Source organism: Ranitomeya imitator, chromosome 1, assembly GCF_032444005.1.
Source record: "Ranitomeya imitator isolate aRanImi1 chromosome 1, aRanImi1.pri, whole genome shotgun sequence".
In the NCBI taxonomy this organism is placed as follows: Eukaryota; Metazoa; Chordata; class Amphibia; order Anura; family Dendrobatidae; genus Ranitomeya; species Ranitomeya imitator.
In genome coordinates, this window is record NC_091282.1 from 307,112,457 (window position 1) to 307,125,698 (window position 13,242).

Below are 13,242 nucleotides of genomic sequence, written 5' to 3' on the forward strand. Positions count from 1 at the left end.
CAGATGCTATAGACACCAGAGAATGTGTGACCAATCATGGATATATCAGGAGGTACCTCGGAGCGCGCTACCAGCGTCCTCGGGACTTTTCTACCTGCTGGATCTATTACTCTCCAATCTCCATGGTTACATTAACTACACATGTCACTCACCCTGATGTAACACATCCTAGATCTGACCGTCTCGCCCGGGAGGGGGGAATTGGAGTTTTCACCAGTTTGAGACAAGTTTTCCCTTGTGGAAAACCTCCCTTTGTAGCTGGACTTTGACAAGCAGGTCAGATCCTACTCTGTCCCTAACTGTCTAACAAGTTTATAACGTGAGAGATGGATTAAATGGCGCTATAACAATAAATAATAATAATATGGATCCAGGAGACGCTCAGCAATCCTGACTGAAGTAGGAGTAGTCAGGAGCACTTGGTAGGAACCCTCAAATCTCGACTGCAGGGATGTCTTTCTGATGAACTTCTTTACCAGCATGTAGTCACCAGGTTGGAAATCATGGGTACCTTCACTGGAATCTGGAATGGATGATAAAACTTGTACATGTGTTACTGACAGTTCTTTTAGTAAGGACAATTACATAATTTACAAGAGTATCACTTCCTAAAGCTAGTTGTTGTGGAAAATATTGACCCAACCTTGGAGGCTCCCCCAAAAAGAATCTCGTGTGGTGTGAGTTTGGTGGGACCCCTTGGAGTGTTTCTGACTGAGTATAAGGCAATGGGCAAAATATCTGTCCAAGTCTGACCTCCTAACTGGCTTTCAGTATTTTATTTTTCAAGGTGCCATTCAGTGTTTCTACTTTCCCACTGCTCTGTGGGTGATATGGAGTATGTAAACCCAAATCAGCTCCCACCAATGTCCATAGTTCCTTAGTCAGTGCTGCAATGAATGCGGGTACTTGGTCACTCTCAATTACCTCTGGGACCCCATATCTGCATACTACTTCAGTCATCAGTCTCTTAACAGTCACTCTGGCAGTCATGTTTATTACTGGATAGGCTTCGGGCCATCCTGAGAACATGTCAGTCACTACCAGTACATACTCGTACTTCCCTACTTTTGGCATTTGAATGTGATCAATCTGAATCCTCCGAAAGGGATAGAGTGGTTTAGCCAATGTTTCTGAGTAACTTTCTGGGGCGGTGCTGGATTGCATGTTGCACACACAAGGCAGGAATTGCAGTATTTTTGGGTGACAGTAGAGATCCCAAGTGCCATGTAAGTCTTCCAAATCAGGTCAATCATCTGATTCCGGCCTCTGGGCGATACCGTGTGCCCATTCTGTCTCCGAGGAATACAGATTACGGGGTAGACAGAACTTTTTGTTCACCCTCCAGACTCCATCTTCATCCTTTTTTAGGTCCTCCTTCTTGTCATGGCTTCTTTTCATCATCCAATGTCTTGATGTAGATGGATAATCCTCATAAGAGAGCCTTTAGTCCCTTCTTCAGTGTTTTGTGACACGTACACCGCTGCTTTCTCTTTCCCAAATGGATCAGCAGCATAGGTTTTTACTGTTTTGTCAGCAAAGAAGTTCCTCCTTGCTTCTGGAGAATCCAATCTTCCGTGAGCTTTGATCTTGATCACTGCAACCTCCGAACGTAGATCAAGAGCGGCCACAAGTTCTTGTATGGTAGCAGCATGTTTTACAGGAGTTCCACTGGACGTTAGGTATCCTCTGGCTGCCCAGATACTGCCGAAGTCATGAGCCACTCCGAAAGCATATCTTGAATCCGTGTAGAGGTTGACCACCTTCTCCGTTGCTTCCTGACAAGCCAACGTCAAAGCTTTAAGTCCCGCTTCTTGTGCAGACATGTGCGGTGGTAGTGATCCAGCTGAGATGACCTGGTCATGTGTAACCACGGCATATCCCGTATGGAACCTTCCCGTTTCATCTGCAAATCTGGAACCATCAGTGAGGAACGTCAGGTCAGCATGTGGGAATGGGTCTTCAGACACGTTTTTCTTGGAGGCTATTTCTTTCTGCATTTGTTCAAGACAGTCATGATCCTCCTTTGCGTGTGTAGAGGCATCTTCTCCGAGAGCATGAGCATCATCATCCACATCCCCCCTGGAAAGAGGAAGCAGCATGGACAGTTTGAAGATGCTGCAGCGGACAAGAGTGACATTATCCGGAACCAACAGCGAATATTGTAGTCTCATATGACGCTGCACCAACAGATGCTTAGGGTTGCAGGAATAGCAATTATGTCGTGTGGAGCCATTAAGAGAACTGGATGTCCTCAGATGATATCAGAATTTGGGATTCCAAAAGCTGGTGCAGACTGTATGGCCTGTTTAAGAGCGTAGAAAGCTTCCACGGATTTGGTACATAGTGGAAACGCTGATGTCTTGAGGTCTTTGTACAATGGCTGCATCAGCTTTGAGGCATCTGGAATCCTTTGGCGACAATAAGTGATAGGTCAGCCAGCTCATCCGAGGCCCATGTCTTGGGTTCTTGGCAGAACTCAACACCAGAGTCCCATGTCTTGTCACTGGCAAGTGAGTCATCATTGAACACGATATCCATAACAGGCCAATATGCATCGACTGCTTTAAGATTTGACAGGGAAATTAGATCTTGCCACGTAGCTGGGTAAGTTCTTTGGATTTGAAGCATGCTTCTGTAGAAAGGCATCGGCTGTTTTTCTGGATCTGGAGCTTGGTACAACAGAGTAGCAGCTTGCTGGGGTGTAAACTTGACGTAGAGGGTGGGCTCCTCAGACATGAGCATTGGCACTGTTGGTGGTGACACCTGAGGCGGGAGTAGAGATGGCACCGGAATTGTCAAGGTCTCAATTTGCTCACTAATATTCACATACTCTAAAATGCGAGTTATTGCTGCATGAAGTTGTTGAGCACTAACGTCTGGATGAATAGGGTCAAAAGTAGGGGTCACAGCGTGTATGATCATTCTACATGGAAGATTGCCAGCTTTAGTCACCACTATGTCCCCAACAGCTATCTGACCATGTGACTCAACAATGATTTGACTGTCAGCTTGAATAGTCGTCCCTCCTGCTTACACTATAGCTCTAGCTACACCTCCATTATGCTCTAACCGAGAATTGGCAGCTTTAACAATAGCGTCTGTTTCCATTGTCGTTATGTCACCCTTTCCCACCACTAACAAGGGTCCCTCAGGAAGTTCTTTTTGAAAACAGGTTGTCAACATTCCCTCCCCTTTGTGCTTCCTGTGCTATTGACATCCCCCTCCCAGATTGAGCCCCCCCCCTTGATACAGTTGCCACCGTCCCATACAGGTGTGCACTTGGCTGCAAGAGAGCCTGTGAGGTACCGGGCATAGGGTTAGGTAGACTGTGTGAGAGTGCTATTGTAGTGGAAGCGTTGGGAGGAGAGGCCATTGCTTGGAGCATCTTGTGTGGGTTGTTGTGAACAGGTAATTCAGAACCACAATGGACATTGAAGTTCAGAGCACACAGTGACCTGACAATTACCAAAAACATAGGACGAGCTCTGAGACGTGGGAACTCCGCTGACCGCAATCCCCAATCCTATCACACAACACCAGAGGTAGCCGTGGATTGCGCCTAATGCTCCCTATGCAACTCGGCACAGCCTGAGAAACTAACCAGCCCTGAAGATAGAAAAATAAGCCTACCTTGCCTCAGAGAAACTCCCCAAAGGAAAAGGCAGCCCCCCACATATAATGACTGTGAGTAAAGATGAAAACACAAACACAGAGATGAAATAGATTTAGCAATGTGAGGCCCGACTTACTGAATAGACCGAGGATAGGAAAGATAGCTTTGCGGTCAACACAAAAACCTACAAACAACCACGCAGAGGGGCAAAAAGACCCTCCGCACCGACTAACGGTACGGAGGTGCTCCCTCTGCGTCTCAGAGCTTCCAGCAAGCAAGGAAAACCAACAAAGCAAGCTGGACAGAAAAAATAGCAAACAAAAATAACACAAGCAAAACTTAGCTTATGCAGGACAGACTGGCCACAGGAACGATCCAGGAGGAAGCAAGACCAATACTAGAACATTGACTGGAGGCCAGGATCAAAGCACTAGGTGGAGTTAAATAGAGCAGCACCTAACGACTTAACCTCATCACCTGAGGAAGGAAACTCAGAAGCCGCAGTACCACTCTCATCCACCAAAGGAAGCTCATAGACAGAACCAGCCGAAGTACCACTCACGACCACAGGAGGGAGCTTGGCCACAGAATTCACAACAGTGGGTGTGCGGCTAAATTAGCAGTGAAAGTGACAGTAGAAAGGGTTGGTGCCGAGGACGATCCAGGCGGGAGCATTGCTAGATAGGGGAAAGGTTCGGTGCCCCATTGGAAACCACTGAGACAGGATACATGGGTAAAGCTTGTTCACTTCCCAAAGGAAAATAGTATTGGCCGTTAGTGGTCATTACTGGGTAACAAGGATTTGGTGATGTGGTGTATAGCCTTAGTCTAAGATGTTCACCACCAGGAGCAGCACATTTGCCATCCAGAAAATGGCTACCGTCAGAATTACATGTTATCCACAAAATGGCCACCATTAGAATTAACACATTTGCCATCCACAGAATGGCCGCCGCCAGCATGAACACATTTGCCATCCATAAAATGGATGCTACCAGCATTAGCAAATTTACCATCCATAAAATGGCTGCTACCAGCATTAACAAATTTACCATTTACAAAATGGCTACTACCAGCATTAACAAATTTACCATCTACAAAATGGCTACTACCAGCATTAACAAATTTACCATCCATAAAATGGCTGCTACCAGCATTAACAAATTTACCATTCACAAAATGGCTACTACCAGCATTAACAAATTTGCCATTCACAAGATGGCCGCCGTCAGCACTAACAAATTTGCCATTCACAAGATGGCCGCCGTCAGCACTAACAAATTTGCCATCTGCAAAATGGCCGCCGTCAGCACTAACAAATTTGCCATTCACAAGATGGCCGCCGTCAGGGTTAGCACATGGCTCTGGGCCACCATTATAAGGTGGTGGCCCCTCACAGGATATATTTTTGTAATACACATAACTCAAAACTCTGCCCTTTTTATTCCTTTCCTCTTCTACCCAATTTTCTCTATACAGACTTTCAGAGACTTTCTCCCATGCCCTAGCAGTAGACAACAATCCATTATCTTCTAGGATACCTTTCCTTTCTTTCAAGACAATCTTCCACTCCAGGGGCTGTAACCTTCCCCTTCTGGCATTCCACACAACTTCATAAGCTTTTTACATTGTTTAACATGACTCTTCCCTTCACGAGTCGCTACTAATGTACACTGGTCTAACTTGCCATCTGAATTTGGCTTAGTGCCAATACGGCAGAACTGCATTAATTTCTCCATCTTTCTATAGATATCTATATCTCTATCAAGATAACAAACACCAAACAAACAATAAGACGGGGGAGATGACTCAAACCTGAGATTCTAAAGAGAACTGAGTCTGCAGTACTCAGTTCCTATTCTTTCTTGTCACGTGGTCCCTGTCTGACTTCCGTATTCTGTACTTTACAAACCAATTATTCCCTACTTAGTCAAATTCCCTAACTTACCAGTCCCCGTGCAGAGTCAACTCACTCGATGCCACGGTGCAAAAAAAAACTATAAATTTATTTATTTGGCTCGAACTGAGTCATCTCACTCCAAGTTTTAATGAGCCGCTACACAATTTATTAGGCGCCGAACTGAGTCATCTCACTCCAAGTTTTACCGGGCCCCCCTAGGCCGAGTCAATCACTCAAGGTCCTAGTCTCTCTTATACAGAACTGAAAATCTTATCACAGGCGACAACCATGTACTGTACCACAGACAAAAATATATATATATTTTTTTCTCTTACACTTGCTTGCTTTTCTTTTCTAAAAACTTGCTTTTCCTGTTCTAACACTTGCTTTTCCTTCACTAAAAAAAAACAAAAAAACTTGCTTTTCCTGTTCTACCAGTCATCTCCCCTCCTCACAACACATAACAGGCAGTAGGCAACTAAAACATGTGACGGTTCTTGCAATTAAATGACCAGCAGCGGAGAGACCCTTCTGCCGTCTTACAGATACCACGAAGACCGGACACGGTCAGGCAATCTGCACAGGATACCCCGAAGGACACAGGTAAAGACTACAGATTATAAAAATCAGCAGACTTACCGTGTTCTGATAAGGAGGTGATCAGTCTCCATGTTCGGGGTATTCAGCGCGTCGTGCCATTCCAGTCGCCGGTCCTCAGGGTTCAGGGCTCTTCCTCTGCTGGCCCCAGGTTGGGCAGCCAAATTGTTAGGTTGAACAATTTAATAATAAAATGTTCACTTCACTTAAGTTGCCTACTCCTGGCCTAATGGATATTGATCAGGTGCGCACCAAGAAATAAACATAACAACACACAGTCATATGTAAACTCTCCATGATCAATCTATGGCCCAGCTGCAAGGGAAAAAGAGACTTTATTCAGTCAGAACACATGGTTACATATCCCCTGTAAGGGGGCTCGGTTAGCTCTAAAATGGGAGTGATCGGATGCATTCCATTGGTTAGTGGGTTGGGCAATGAGCAAGTCCATGGGTGGATCCATGAGGTCATCAGGGTGGGTTGGTCCATGAGGTCATCAAGGTGGGCGTCACTGTGGGTGGATCCATGAGGTCATCAGGGTGGGCGTCATCTTGGATACCAGCCAGGCAGCCACATGGCTCTCTGATACAGGAAATGGCAGCCATCTTTAGTGTCTTTTAATCTAAGAAAGCTTGTAAGGTTAAACAATACACGTTATGGGTCGCTTCTCTCAACCTCTTATGTCTTGGGGTTAATTAAGTATTTGATCTTATGGCTCTCCTCAACATCAGTAAGGCTTGATTTAAATCAGTGATTTAAATCAAAGTTTCTACCTAACTGAATTTGACTCCGCAGAGGTCCCAGCCTCTTCTTCACGGCAAAAATGTTACAACATGAACAGAGTTGAGAAAAAGACCTTAATCCTATTGGATCATCACCGCACTTCTCATGATGTTGCCTCATTCGCGCCACCAGGCCTTGCATCTCTTTGTTGCATCGTTTACATTTTGCACGCATGCCTGCCTTACCGATAGGCGAAGGAGCTTCATTAAAATATTCCCAAACTGGGTCTTTTTTACGGCCTGCTGCCATTATAAGGAAAGAATGTAATAAACCTCAGATCGTACACACAAACAGATCCAGACTTGTCTGTCTGTGGCTATGCTGCAGTATTGTGCTCAAAGTTTCACTTTCATTTTCTTGTCTGCTTGCCCTTCCTCCTCCTCACACTTAGATTCACATTCTTCTTGTGTTGTGCAGATCTATTCCACTCCAAACAATCAGAAACATATTGTCTAACTTCTTGGACTTGGCACTGAAGGGGTTGATTCTGTACTCATAGGTTTGTAGAACAATAGGATTAAGGTCTTTTTCTCAACTCTGTTCATGTTGTAACATTTTTGCCGTGAAGAAGAGGCTGGGACCTCTGCGGAGTCAAATTCAGTTTTGAGAACTGCGTAAGTAAAGCGAGTGTCTGTGATAATATAGGAGAGAAACTGCCCACTAATCCTACAGAAACCTCTGGAAGAGCATGGCATTGTGAATGTTACACATATACAGCCTTTATTCTACTGAGTTAAACAACTCAGCTTTATCTCATGATGGAAGAACCATTGGATGGTAAAATATTTTCCTCAAAAAGCAGTTTATTGAAAAAAATCCGATTTAAATAAAAAAAATCCGATTTAAATAAAAAAAACCAATTTTTTTATTTAAAAAAAAAAAAACATTGATTTTTATCCACCCTGGAATTTAGTAATAAGCTAATGTATTCCTAATAATAATAATAAAAACTGGCAAGCTGATTCCTGTTGTTTTGCCTTTCCTAGGTCATTGCACTCTTCTGCAGCTATGTGAGAGGCTTTTGCTGGACCACATCCACAGGCTCCCCGACAACCGCGCTCAGTAAGTTCAGGCTTTATTGTGGCGCTATCATTTTTTTTCTTATGATGTACTAGCTGTTTCCAGCCAGCTAACGCTCAGCCCGCTCATTGCTATCTAATTAACGCAGCTGGTGATTAAACTAAAGTAAATAATGACAACATTCAATAACCTAGTGTGGTAATGTGTGGGGACAGAGCCTCGTGTGGTAATGTGTGGGGACAGGAAAGAGAAGGAGATCCAGCTCAACGAAATAGTGAAAAATCCATAATTTATTTCACTCAAAATACAGTGAAAGGACAAAACATCAGCATACAGAAAAAATTATAAAAACAAGGTCAACGCGTTTCCGGTGACTAAGCACCCTTAATCACTATTTCGTTGAGCTGGATCTCCTTCTCTTTCCTGTTCGTCCACGCCCTGACACAGCGGTTCCGTGCTCCGAGCTCCTGGGAATGTCGGTATGGTGAGCTGGATTTTGTTTTTAATGTGTGGGGACGCAGCCTCATGTGGTAATATATGAGGACGGAGCTTCGTGTGGTAATGTGTGGGGACGCAGCCTCATGTGGTAATATATGAGGACGGAGCTTCGTGTGGTAATGTGTGGGGACGGAGCCTCGTGTGGTAATGTGAGGACGGAGCTTCGTGTGGTAATGTGTGGGGACGGAGCTTTGTGTGGTAATGTGTGGGGATGCAGCCTCGTGTGGTAATGTGTGGGGACGCAGCCTTGTGTGGTAATGTGTGGGGACGAAGCCTCGTGTGGTAATGTGGAGGGACGGAGCCTCGTGTGTTAATGTGTGAGGACGGAGCCTCGTATGGTAATGTGTGGGGACGGAGCCTCGTGTGGTAATGTGTGGGGGAACGGAGCCTCGTGTGATAATGTGTGGGGACGGAGCTTCGTGTGGTAATGTGTGGGGACGGAGCCTCGTGTGGTAATGTGGGGGGGCGGGATTATGTGTGGTGATGTGGGGGGCGGGTTTATGTGTGGTGATGGGCAGGATTATGTGTGGTGATATGGTGGGGGGCGGGATTATGTGTGGTGATGTGGTGGGGGGCGGGATTATTTGTTGGGCAGGATTGTGTGTGGTAATGTGGTGGGGGGCGGGATTGTGTGTGGTAATGGGGTGGGGGCGGGATTGTGTATGATAATGGGGTGGGGGCGGGATTATGTGTGGTGATGTGGGGGCGGGATTATGTGTGGTGATGTGGGTGGACGGGATTGTGTGCGGTGATGTGGTTTGGGGGCAGGATTGTGGGGGTGGGATTATGTGTGGGGGGGCAGGATTGTGTGTGGTAATGGGGTGGGGGCGGGACTGTGTATGGTAATGGCGTGGGGGCGGGATTATGTGTGGTGATGTGGGGGCGGGATTATGTGGTGATGTGGTGGGTGGACGGGATTGTGTGCGGTGATGTGGTTTGGGGGCAGGATTGTGTGGTGGGGGGTGGGATTATGTGTGGGGGGGCGGGATTATGTGTGGTGATGTGGTGGGTGGGCGGAATTGTGTGTGTGGTGGGGGCAGGATTATGTGTGGTGGGGGGCGTTTTTGTGTGTGGTAATGTGGTGGGGGCGGGATTGTGTGGTAATGTGGGGGGTGGGATTGTGTGTGGTAATGTGGTGGGGGGCGGGATTGTGTGGTAATGTGGGGGGTGGGATTGTGTGGTAATGTGGGGGGGGGGCGGGATTGTGTGTGGTAATGGGGTGGGGGCGGGATTGTGTGTGGTAATGGGGTGGGGGCGGAGCTACTGTGCAGGGGGCGGGATTAGCGAGTAATCACGATGCCTCTTGTATATATAGATGCAAGGTTTACCTTCCCTTTTTGATTTTCTTTTTTAGGCCATATTACCATGCCCTGATTACTATCCTGCTGACTCGCTCCTGGAAAGTACGTAAGCAGTGTCAGCAGACCATCAAGAAGCTGCTGGCCTCTCTTGGAGGCACCAAACTGTTACGTGGCCTGTTATCTGAGCTGAAGGTTGTCCAAAATTCAAACAAGGTAAACGGAAGTCCATTCCTCCGTGGAGACTGGAGACAAAGTACTACTTTACTAATTTACATGCAATGTTTCTGTTTGTCACAGTTGGTACCGGTTGATAGTTTAACAATGGATTCAGAGGACATTCCAGAGTCTGGGAAATTGTATGTATCTCCACGGATCCTCCAGGAAGCAATCCATGTTCTTACTTGTGTGCCAGAGTTGGAATCTGATTCTTCAGAAGCAGAAAATCTGGCTCAGGAGCTTCTGGTCTTAGCAAACCATCCATTAGTTGGTGAGAAAGAGACAAATGTATACACAAATATAAGGTGAACTTACTCCTTGTCTAATGTAATGTAACTATCCTTTTTCTGAATACAGCCTCCTCATACAAGGACTTGTGGGTAGATGTAATGTACAAGCTGAAGTTCGATCCGGCTGAATTCATAAATACTCAATTTGACGAATTTCTACATGTAATCACTTCTAATACTACCAGTGATCAGGTCAGTGAGCATTATACTTCAATGACAGTCAATGCCAGACATAGCCCATTGTTCGTCAACTGTGGTTCCATTTTAAAGGAATCTGTCACCAGGTTTTTGCTTCGCCGTCTGAGAGCTGCATAATTTAAGGACAGAGACTCTGATTCCAGCTATGTGTCACTTACTTGGCTGCTTGCTGACGATTTGATAAAATCCCTGTTTAATCTGCTGCAAATTTACCAGTTATAATAATGATAATCTTTATTTTTATACTAGATGGTGGCCCGATTCTAACGCATCTGGTATTCTAGAATATGCATGTCCACGTAGTATATTGCCCAGCCACGTAGTATATTGCCCAGCGATGTAATATATTGCCCAGCCACGTAGTATATTGCCCAGTCACGTAGTATATTGCCCAGCCACGTAGTATATTGCCCAGCCACGTAGTATATTGCCCAGCCACGTAGTATATTGCCCAGTCACGTAGTATATTGCCCAGCCACGTAGTATATTGCCCAGCCACGTAGTATATTGCCCAGTCACGTAGTATATTGCCCAGTCACGTAGTATATTGCCCAGTGACGTATTACCCAGCCACATAGTATATAGCACAGCCCACGTAGTACGGTATATTGCCCAGCCACATAGTATATAGCAGAGCCACGTAGTATATTGCCCAGTCACGTAGTATATTGGCCAGCACAGAGGCACGTAGTATAGAGACTTAAAAAAAATAAATAAACATATACTCACCTATAGCCCGTTGAAGTCCTGCTATACTTACCATCCACCGCCTTTCCCGCTCCTCGCCACGCTCCCTGGATCGCTCCATTGCAAGCGGCAGCTTGCGGTCCCAGCGCTGGTGTGAGCAGGACCTATGATGACGTCGCGGTCACATGACCGTGACGTCACGGCAGGTCCTTGTCGCACACCAGCCCTGGGATGGGACCTCACCGGAAGCTGCCGCTTGCAATGGAGCGGTCCCGGGAGCGTGGCGAGGAGCGAGAAAGGCGGCGGAGGGTGAGTATAGCAGGTTTTTTGTTGTTTTTTAATTATTTTTAACATGACATATTTTTACTATTGATGCTGCATAGGCAGCATCAATAGTAAATAGTTGGGGACACACAGGGTTAATAGCAGCGGTAACGGAGTGCGTTACACCGCAGGCCGTTACCGCTGCCATTAACCCTGTGTGAGCGGTGAGTGGAGGGGATTATGGAGCGGGCGCCAGGCAGTGGGAGTAGGGGAGGGACTAATCGGACTGTGACCGTCGCTGATTGGTCGCGGTAGCTATGACAGGCAGCTGCCGAGACCAATCAGCGAATGAAAAACCGTGACAGAAGGACAGACAGACGGAAGTACCCCTTAGACAATTATGTATATAGATAGCGCTAACATATTCCACAGCACTTTACAGACATTATCATCGCTGTCCCCAATAGGACTCCCAATCTAAATTCTCTATCAGTATGTCTTTCTCAGTTCTCCGAATGCTGAGCTGTGTATAACCCCGACCACAGCAGTGACTGGCCACTTTCTGTGTACACTGTGCATAGGCAGAAAGCTGTCAGTCAGTGGTTGGGACGTGGTTATACAGTGCTCATGAATGTGGTGGGCTACATAACATTAGATTTAGTAGTCCTATAGTCATAATCTCCTGCTGAAAAAATAAAGCAGTAATTTTTTTTTTTTTTTTTTTCAAAACAAGCAGCCCAGTAAGTGACACATCGCTGGAATCAAGGTTTCTATCGCTACATTATGGTGTACTCAGATTAGGTAGCAAAAACCTGGCGGCAGTTTCCCTTTAACGCCTTCACAACAAATGACATACATTTACATCATATGTTGTGTCCCTGACTTTGATACGGGTTCGCACGCCAAGCCCATATCTTTCCTGTCAGATGATGGCTGATTTAATCAGCCATCATGTGCCTCTATCAGCTGCAGCTGTTAACCTGTTAATGCAGCTGTCTATCTCTGACAGCAGCACTTGACATGCACCATCAGCGCGCCCGTGACATGATTGCATTGCAATGATGGGTTGCCATGACAACCGTGGCTCTGCTGAAGACCATCATACTTGATATGCCTGTAGCTTGCATTCATAGAAGGCTGATTTTTCGCTGTACATAGCTGTGCTGATGCACTGCTATGCATTGTACAAGCGATCAGATGATTGCAGCTTCAAGTCTCCTAATGATGCTATTAAATTCAATAAATAGTAAAAAAGAGTTTTCAAAATCTAAAAATAAAAAAATTAAATAGTTCAAATTAACCCCATTTGCCCCATTAATTAATTTTTAAAAATGACACATATTTGGTTTTGCAGTGTTTGTAAAAGTCCGTTCTATCAAAATATAAATTCAATAGGTAAATGGTGAAAAAAATCGATGCACCAGACTTACTTTTTCTCTGCCTCATTGGGGGACACAGCCCGTGGGTGTATACTGCTGCCGCTAGGACGCTGACACTAAAGGTACCGTCACACTAAGCGACGCTGTAGCAATACCGACAACGATGTCGATTGCTGCAGCGTCGCTGGAGAGCTGTCACACAGACAGCTCTCCAGCGACCAACGATGCCGGTTCCCTGGTAACCAGGGTAAACATCGGGTTACTAAGCGTTTATTTGTGAAAAAAACGGAAATTTGGCGAAATTTATGAAAATGTCGCAATTTTCCAACTTTGAATTTTTATGCAATTAAATCACAGAGATATGTCACACAAAATACTTAATAAGTAACATTTCCCACATGTCTACTTTACATCAGCACAATTTTGGAACCAAAACTTTTTTTTGTTAGGGAGTTATAAGGGTGAAAAGTTGACCAGCAATTTCTCATTTCTACAA

The 13,242-nt window shown here is 45.5% G+C and overlaps 1 protein-coding gene across 1 annotated transcript in view; it reads left to right on the forward strand.

Moving 5' to 3' along the window:
• The window catches only part of GCN1 (GCN1 activator of EIF2AK4), a 144,090-nt gene that overhangs the window by 38,598 nt on the left and 92,250 nt on the right, over positions 1-13,242 (forward strand). The window contains exons 17-20 of the mRNA XM_069758364.1: positions 7,880-7,955; positions 9,766-9,925; positions 10,010-10,199; positions 10,286-10,410. Of these exons, the coding sequence (XP_069614465.1) occupies positions 7,880-7,955; positions 9,766-9,925; positions 10,010-10,199; positions 10,286-10,410 (551 nt within the window). The remainder of the gene's footprint in view (positions 1-7,879; positions 7,956-9,765; positions 9,926-10,009; positions 10,200-10,285; positions 10,411-13,242) is intronic.